The following is a 9,550-nucleotide window of genomic DNA, read 5'->3' as shown; positions in this document are numbered from 1 at the left end:
ACAAAACACAAATCAGCTGTTTTGCTGCAACAAACCAATAGTTGGCATGGCCATTGACTATTAGCTAGAAAACTAAAATTAAAAAAATAAAACGATGCACAGCTAGGAAGTTTGTAGCCTCGGAAGAATATATCACTGTTTTATTTATTTAGGCGTATAAAGCAGGATATAGGAAGTGTACATTCCAAAGTTTCAACGAATGCTGTCGTATCTACAGAGTAAAACCCACAGGGTTTAGGGCGAAGTCCCTCTGAGAACGCAGCATGGATTGGCACATGAATTTGGCAAGCGGGGTTTTATTTATATAAAAACACTTTGCTTCTCAAGTTATTCCCTTACTAATGTATCTATTTTCCCATCATTCCAGGTACTGCCCGGCCTCTATGTAGGCAATTACCGCGATTCGAAAGATCAACAGCAGCTGGACAAGTATCAAATTACACACATTATAGCTATACACGATAGTCCGCGGCGTTTGCTGCCGGTAAGCATATGCAACCACACTACATAGTAATTGTCACTTTTTAAATAAATTGTTCACTTTTGCCCCTCTTCCGCCACAGGACAAACACTATCTCTGCGTCATGGCTGCCGATACGCCCGATCAGAATCTATCGCAATATTTTTCTGTTTGCAATGATTTCATACATGCCGCCCGATTGCGTGAAGGTAATGTGCTCATTCATTGTTTAGCTGGCATGTCGCGTTCGGTCACTGTTGCTGTGGCGTACATAATGACCGCCACGAACTTAACTTGGAAGGAGGCGTTGAAGGTAGTGCGCGCTGGGCGCGCTGTTGCCAATCCGAATATCGGTTTCCAAACACAGCTGCAAGAGTTCGAAATGTATCGCTTGGTGGAAGAGCGTAAGCGTTTGCGTGAGCGGTTTCCTTCGACGGCACTGGAGCAATTGGATCGTTCTAAGTGTTCAGCAGCATTGGACAACTACCAAGAGTTATTGCAAAATAAGGATATTTGCGAGGGAAATTGTGTCCGGGGCGAAAAATGTCCAACAGGTGCGATGATAGTATTGCCTTTGAATGGTGGTGGGGAAGTTAATGTTATTGAGAAGGCGGGGAGCCAAGTGCCAGCAAGTGGTAACGACGAAACGGGTGCTGCGTCAAATAATTCGGTGGCTTATATGATCTCTTTTGCAACTGAAAAGTGGAAAACTTTAAATGTAAATAATAGTGGTTTGGAAAAAGGCGGCGATGTAGATGATGAACCGGATATTGATGCTATTTGTGAACCGCAGGTACAAAAAACGCAAGCAAATAAAGCAGATAATGATGATAGCGATACTGAATCCGATGAAATAAGCTGTGAAGATAATCAAGTAGGCGAGCAGGTGATGGAAAACGTTTTGTACTATCGCCCACTGCATGCCGATGAAGTGCCCAATGTATCACCAGCACCCCGCGAGGCGAACGTTGAACAAATGCTATGCGAAAGAGCTAGTGTCGGCCCAATTGATGAGCTGTTAAAGACTGTCAACGATGTTTAAAATTTAATTAGTGTAATTTAATCATAGTAAACCGCATATACTGTAAAAATTCACTGTAAAAGCACATTGCGCTCGTCGCTCGCTCAAGCTAAAGCTTTTATTATATTGTCGTTTATTGCAAACTTATTTCTTGTATTTTCATTTGTATTTCCTTTGCTTCTCTTTAAAATTATACCCGTTTTTCCACACACTTTCTTCATGCAGGTGTCTGCAATATGGACCCTTCAAAAGGTCTCTTCCGTCGACGGCCATCCACAGCTTCGACCCGTTCGCGCCTTCGCGGCCAACCCTCTTCGTCCAGCGCGTCTGCGTCGCCTTCGATATCAGGTTCTGGCATTAGCAACGTAATCGCAACTAACGTCGCGCAATCGTGTCCGACATCGCCAAGCCACTCACAGGTTACAAGGCGTTCACTGGGCGGTCAAAAAATACCCGAAGACGAAGAAGCGCGTAGTGCTTCTGTAACAGGGCCAACAGCAACTACTACTACACAACCTAACAACACAACCACCAACACCGGCAACAACACCACCACGGCTACGTCGGAAACGACAACCACCACGACCACCACCACCGTTACTTTGTCACCGCGCATAGCGACGGCAAGCAGTTCAAAAGAGGCTGCTGAATATGCAGCCGCCATTAGCGATGCAAAGCGGGAGCGTGAGGCGTTACAAAAGTCACCACCCGCTGCACGCTTGCGCAATCCACGTGTCAGCAGCGCAGGCAGCCGCCTCATCAGCAGTACAGCAAAGGCGCGTGCCGCCGTTTCCGCTACAGTGACAGCGCAACAGGATGAATTGGAACGGTGTAATGCGGGTAATGGTTCCGGCGGTGGCAGTGCTGGACAAACACAGCTGCAACGCAGTGCCAGCACTGTGAGCGGTCTATCAGTGCGGCCTTACAGCAGCCCGGCTGGTTTGCACGCCTACACAGGAAAAGTGCCTGGTTCGGTACCATCGTCCGTCCATGGCTCGCGCGTGGACTTACGTGATGTCGATAAGGGATCGGCAATTTATCTTGGCTGCTCAGCGCCCCGCAATTCAACGCTATCACTGTCTTCACGCACCTCATCGGGCAGTTCGGCGCCACCTTCGCCGGTACGCACGCCACCGGTAAGTCCACGACATGGAGTGAGAAGGTAAATTTATGAAGTACGTATATTTTGTGGCTTTTGTATTAAAATGGATTTTGTATTCGCTCTTTAGGGCTGCGACTATGGTGAAAAGACAGCAGCAGCAGCAACAGCAAAGGTGAAACAACTGTAAAGCTTGATAATGGCGTGTGGTATTGATTATTGCTGGTTCAATCAAAATAACCGCTTAGAAGCGGAAACGGAATTGTTAGTAAATCAGCTACACTCGACGTAGCGTAGAATTCACAATGTATGTATGCTAGATCAGCGCGAAGTAGAAATCTTCGTATAGGTTCCTTTAATTGTGAAAGCTGCTTAGAAGTATTTTTTGTTTGTTGTCGGTTCGTGTTGAACTGAAGCCTACAACATTGTTAATAGACGATTGGTTATGGCAACCAAAAGAACTCCTTTGTGCGCTTAGCTTATATGTAGCATAGAATTTCCAGAAACTCAAAGCAATTACATAATTAATTTTAAGCGAAGTACTTTAAAAAATAATGTTTTTTACTATACTCACTAATTAACTTGTTGTTGCTTAGCTGTAAAAGTAAAAATTACAACTTCAATAAATTTTAAGGATCCAACTAGTATAGATAAGTTGTAATATTTAAGCCACCTTTTAGTAGAAGTCTTACTAGGACGGCGGATGTTTAGGTTAAAAGCTAGGAAGTTACCACTATATTCAATTAAAAGCTGTTGGAGTGAACGAAAATGAAAATTGGTCAGGGACCATAAGTTCAGAAGCCATTTTGCTGTTGCAATAAAATAATACACAGTGCAGTTCTGCCGTCAGTTTCGCCTAGGTTATGTTTTTGATAACTTAATTTATATTATTTTTTAATAAAAACTTACCTCTCTGATGGGTTTATAATAATGTAATTCTTTTCCACACAATTTCTACCCTTTTCCTTCTTTTCCTGATTTTCTGAGATTTTTACATATTTCTCACACTTTGAACTGCATCACTCACTCACCAAAATTATTTAATTGGAAAATTTGCAAACACTAATTTGGCAATTATTTAACTTTCTTGTTGCAGAAAACACACATAACTTTTTAATTTCTTTGAGGAGACGTCGTTTAATTCACTTTTCTGCACATATTTCACAATTTTCACTGATTTTCAACTTACAGAAAGGAAATAGGCGCGTAGCGGTTAGAATGGCGGCGGAAACTGATTGACAGCGCAGAGTTGTACTTGCACTTGCAAAATATTAACGACGGTATTCACTAACTGGTCGAAAAAGTGTTGTGTAACATATGGAATTATTCTTGGAATATATTATATAAAATAATAAACTTAAATAAAATACAAATCAAAAATAAATAAAATTAAATTAAAAAAAACTAAATAGAACAAAATAAAAAATATATAAAAAGCAGAAAAAATACAAGTAAAATAAAACAAAATAAATTAATTTAAATAAAAAATATTTAAATAAATTGTAAAAAATAAAAATATAATACTATATAATAAAATTTAATTAAATTAATTTGAACTCAATTAAATTGAAAAGTACAATTTCCTTGTTAGAATTATCCTAAACATCTTAAGTCCAATAGCCACCTTTTTAGTGACCTGTAACTCACCGTCTGTACCTTTAACGGTAATCGAAAATTATGTTAAGCCGCTACTTCAACTGCAACTGAAAAAAATATTGATTACAAACAAAATTTTTAAGCCCACAGTAGATAAATAGGTGCAAACTAAATTATTAAATCATAAAATGCATGCAGTGAGAAAAAATTATAAAAAATCCGATGTAACTCAGAATCACACAGATTTAAAAAGAAAATCATTTTGTGCTGATAAAAGTATGGAAAATAATCAAATATACATTTTGACATTTTCCATTTGTATGTCTGTATATACACACGTTATGTAAATGTTGTTAGCTTAATTGTTGAAAGAAAATTGTTGAACATTTTTATATACAAATGAGTATAAATATGTATACTCGTACTTGGTAAAAAAAAGAATTACGTGCATATTAGATCGACAAAATCTGTTACAGCATTGGTACAGATTATACAACTTTGGCTTCATTAAAAATGAAGAAAGTTGAAAAAATATTTTTTAAGTAATCATTTGAAAAACAAAGCGGCGAGTGCAGCCGAGCTTCTGCGGTTTAGNGCTTCATTAAAAATGAAGAAAGTTGAAAAAATATTTTTTAAGTAATCATTTGAAAAACAAAGCGGCGAGTGCAGCCGAGCTTCTGCGGTTTAGGGTGGTTAAATGTGAAGATAAAAGATTGCCTTGTGACCATTTCTATACATATAAATAATGAAAAATAAAAAATTACGAAAATTAAAAAAAAAGGAATTGAAGAAGTGCACTCAAAAAGCTAAATATAAAAGGAAATCAAATTTGTATTAAAGTTTTGCCTTGCTTACGTTTATGCAAACGACAAAAACTATTAATTGCAAATATGCACGTGTCATTTACATAAATTCATACAATAAATACATGTATGAAGATTATGAAAAAATCATTTGAATTTTCAATGTAAAAATTATNACGTTTATGCAAACGACAAAAACTATTAATTGCAAATATGCACGTGTCATATACATAAATTCATACAATAAATACATGTACGAAGATTATGAAAAAATTATTTGAATTTTAAATGTAAAAATTATAAAAATCACCGCGTTTGCATTAAAAAATTAGCATGAAGGAATATTTATTCGATTGCAAGCTTTTATAAAAAAAAAATGATGAACCGAAAGGTTTTAATGAAAGATTAGAGAAAGGAAATAGACAAAATATCCTGCTCTGATAGCTTTCGGCGTTGTAAGAATTACAAAAAAAAGTATTTGTATATGCAGTTATATTGCAGTGTAGATTTTATATTGAAAGCATCTTTAAGTAATGAGAAAAAAAAACATTAGCACATTTTTACCAGCGTTGAAAGTAGCATTGTTAATTAAACTAAGGCGAAATAAGAAATAATATTTTGCATTTGGTTTCATGTTAAAAGTTTAGTAGTAAGAAATTATGAGATTGGCAGATGTAAGTTCTATCAATTTTTTGCTGGACAATTAAAGAATCAAAAATTAAAACGGATTGAAAGTATACTGAAGGGAACGATTTGAAATTGTTAATGAAGAGCAATAATGTGTGCTGGCAACACATTGGCATTCTTAAAGGATAAAAAGTTGTTTTAAAAAGAGAACAAAATCATTTAAAAAAGAGAAAAAAGTTATTTGAAAACGTGANACCAGCGTTGAAAGTAGCATTGTTAATTAAACTAAGGCGAAATAAGAAATGATATTTTGCATTTGGTTTCATGTTAAAAGTTTAGTAGTAAGAAATTATGAGATTGGCAGAAGTAAGTTCTATCAATTTTTTGCTGGACAATTAAAGAATCAAAAATTAAATCGGATTTGTGAAAGTATACTGAAGGGAACGATTTGAAATTGTTAATGAAGAGCAATAATGTGTGCTGGCAACACATAGGCATTCTTAAAGGATAAAAAGTTATTTTAAAAAGAGAACAAAATTATTTAAAAAAGAGAAAAAAGTTATTTGAAAACGTGAAAAAAGTCAATGTTGTTTTTAGTGCCTAAATTTAATACAAGCAAAATTTTTTTTTAATATTTAGAAATGTATTTTAATTTTACTTTATGTATAATTTTGCTTGTTATCTCAATGATAAATGCCATGTCGTCAGTCAGTTGTTCGTGTTCACACTTGCATGGTTGTGAGGTTATCTGGTTGAAAATTATCATTATATAGTGTATAGAAAGTATAACCACATAACCTGATAACCAGATAGATCTGAACACCCACATTGTAATGTGGAACAAAAATTTAATTTTCAAAAAAACACCCACCATAATAGGGCTTACACTTGAAGACATGGTATTATATATAACGATTATTTGTGTAGTAGTTCCGAAATATACCCGTGAATTAAAATTTTATTTTTTTTTTTGAATTTTGTGCTTACGCATCCTTAACTCTCTTACAGAGCCCTGTTTTTTTGTTAGTATCTTTGATGTAAACCAGGCGAGTCCTTAAAATTTTTTTGGTTCGAAAATAACTATGAAAGAAACTCCCCTACATACATAGCTTGTCAGCAAATAATATAATATTCCAACTTCCCGGTAGCGGAAGGAATTAGGTCATTATTAGAACGATATCGGAGATTGAGATCCCTCGATGGCTTTTCCGATGCCTCTGATAAGGCGTATTGTACAGCTGTGTACAGTCAGCGTCGAAAATATGCATACCCTGGCATTTACAATTTTTTTATTTATATTTTCCATACCAAATTTTTCTTATTTTTTTTTTTGAAAAATATAGCAAAAACATAAGAATAAATTTTTTTAATTTCATACAGAACTCGGGGGAAAATGCCGGAATATTTTTATCGAAATTTTAAATTTTTCAATTCGATTTCTTAGAAAAATGTATATGCAGTTTTGCAGCCCATTAAATTGTAGTACAATAAAGTGCATGTTTAAAGTCGCTAAAAATTACCGCTGATTTTTTTAATTTTTTTTGTCTAGGGTGTAGCGCAAAATGGCCGAGGACCATAAAAACAATAAAAAAAAATATAAAATTGTGATTGGTGGGACAGGCCCTTGTAAAGGTTTCCATAGACAAAATAAAACAGCATTTTTTATTTTTTATTTTTTAAATATATTTCTACAGTCTAATGAAAAATAGTAATTCAGATTACTAGAAATAATGGAATTAAAAAATTTGTGGAAGAGGAATCTATATAACTAAGCAGTCAATGCACAAAAATGTCATATCGATATCAAATATCAAGTGTAATAACTAAAGAACCTCGAAAATTTTATTTATTTCTCGAAATTTGTATGAAAAATATTTTAAAAGTCTGGTGCATTCCAAGTTTTCAAGTTTTTTTTTCGCCAAAGTTATCTTTTTTATTATTTTATTTTTTATCAAATATAATTTCGTTTTTATTTCCGAAATAATAATTTTTTAATATTTTTCAACAGACTATGAAAAATAGTCATTAAACTGAATAATGGAATGATTTAGCCTTCAAAATTTGTACGAAAAATATTTTAAGGTTCGGTGCTTTCCAGATTTTCGAGTTTTTAATTTTCACCTCAGTTATCTTTTTAATGCGCAAAAATATCCTTTTTGTTTCGAATTATTGCAACATATCCATAATCGTTAAAAATTTATGTTTAGTGGAAAACTCAAACATCTAAACAATTTCATTTGTCTATCGAAATTTTTATGAAAAATATTTTCAAGTTTGGTGGTTCCAATTTTATTATTTATTTTGCTTTCAGCAGTAATTAAAATTATTGCAAAAATCATCTTTAAGGCTATCTAATTTGTAATCAAACTGATGCACCTCAAAGCTTTATAATCAATAATAAATTATTAAATGTATGTAAGTATTGTAAAAAAAGTTTGCAAGCAATAAATAACGAATGAAAAGTATGTGGCAAAAAAGATAACAAAAATACAAATGAACATATCGTCGCAAATGATATGATGACCTGAGCAACAAAAGAAATCACACAAAATAAATAAAAAAATTAAAAAAAACAACATTGCAAAAAATAAAATTTTAAAGTAGAACTAATTAAAAAAAAAAATGTTTGTACAAACAAGCATGCATGCTATGAAATTTGTATTGTAACTATGTATGCATGTAAATCAACGCATTCTAATGTCTGTAATTATGTATGTAAAACAAGGCTTTTGCGTTTCCTGCGTAAGAAAAAAATTTATATTTTTCTCAAACATACTCCAAAAATATATATAGAGTCGCATATTAATTTCTTAATCGAAGTTTGTGAAACGTATTCAAATATATGTACATATGTACTTACCTATATATGTATGTACATATGTATAAGCCATATTCCCATCCGACAAAATTACATTTACGTACATAACTGCTGATTGTTGAAAAATTAAATACATAATGAAAATATTAGTACGCAGAGTGTTTTTTAATGGTATGCAGAGCATGTGGTAAGACATTTTATAAAAAAAGCAATTTATTTTTGAAAATTTTTAGCCCTACATATTCGCATCAAACTAGTGTTCCGATAAGGGAAACAACATAAACCCGCACCGTCCACGAGGATGCATGAGAAAAAAGTTATGTGGGTCGATCACTTTTTGAACGATAGTGTTTTAATAACAAAGTTATTGAATTTTAGTTTTGATAAGAGGAACCCCGAACTACATAGAACTCGTAAAAAAGTAAAGGCGCCTGGGCCGCACTGGAGAAGTGAAACTTACGTTACATAATACATATCTATTTTGTCTCATAACCAATATGCATACATTAGTACATACTACATACATGCATCTGCTCTTGCTCAAGGTTTTATTTTTTTGTCTTTTTTCTATGTAGATCCCTTCTTCTTACCCCTGTTCATTCTAATTACAGTTATGTTATTCTGTTTTCCTTTATCATCGTTTTTATCTTTATACTCTATCCATAACAAAATCGATAGTAACATCCAACAAAATATCAATAACAAAACCGATAAAAATATCGATAACCAAATCGATGAAGAATTCGATAAAAATTTCGATAGCAAAAACGATAATAACATTGGTGGCAAAATCGATCAAAAATATTGATAATAAAATCGATAAAAATGTCGCTAAAAAAAATGATAACAAAAATCGATTAGAAAATCGATAAAATTATCGACAAAAACATCGATAACAAAATCGATAAAAAATATCGATAGCAAAATCAATAATTAACCGATAACAAAATCTATAAGAAAATCGATAACAAAATCTATAAAATATCGATGACAAAATCGATGACAAATTCGATAAAAATTTGGACAGCAAAATCAATAATATTGATACAAAATCGCTAAAAATGTCGATAGCAAAATCGACACAAAAATCGATAAAAATATCCATAACAAAATCGATAACTAATCG

At 33.5% G+C, this 9,550-nt stretch overlaps 1 protein-coding gene across 1 annotated transcript; it reads left to right on the top strand.

Annotated features, from left to right (window-relative positions):
* Nucleotides 1-12: 12 nt before the first annotated feature.
* LOC108380351 (tyrosine-protein phosphatase vhp-1) lies at nucleotides 13-3,956 on the top strand. Its single transcript, XM_017636720.1, has 5 exons — nucleotides 13-284; nucleotides 368-484; nucleotides 564-1,014; nucleotides 1,707-2,643; nucleotides 2,711-3,956. Exons 1-5 carry the CDS (start codon nucleotides 264-266, stop codon nucleotides 2,757-2,759), a joined length of 1,575 nt encoding a protein of 524 aa, XP_017492209.1. The 5' UTR covers nucleotides 13-263; the 3' UTR covers nucleotides 2,760-3,956.
* Nucleotides 3,957-9,550: the final 5,594 nt, after the last annotated feature.

The sequence above is a fragment of the Rhagoletis zephyria genome, unplaced genomic scaffold, assembly GCF_001687245.7.
Source record: "Rhagoletis zephyria isolate East Lansing unplaced genomic scaffold, Rhagoletis_zephyria_1.1 Rzeph_scaffold_18960, whole genome shotgun sequence".
NCBI lineage: Eukaryota > Metazoa > Arthropoda > Insecta > Diptera > Tephritidae > Rhagoletis > Rhagoletis zephyria.
Note: the sequence above shows the minus strand (reverse complement) of the source record. Positions and strands in the feature narration are given on the sequence as shown.

What these genes read in the sequence shown, in the direction of transcription:
- LOC108380351 (XM_017636720.1), top strand. Translation starts at nt 264, where the DNA reads ATGGATTGGCACATGAATTTG. An exon ending in TGGATTGGCACATGAATTTG is followed by an intron (nt 285 to 367) that starts GCAAGCGGGGTT and finishes CCATCATTCCAG; the next exon opens with GTACTGCCCGGCCTCTATGT. An exon ending in GGGCGAAAAATGTCCAACAG is followed by an intron (nt 1,015 to 1,706) that starts GTGCGATGATAG and finishes TTCTTCATGCAG; the next exon opens with GTGTCTGCAATATGGACCCT.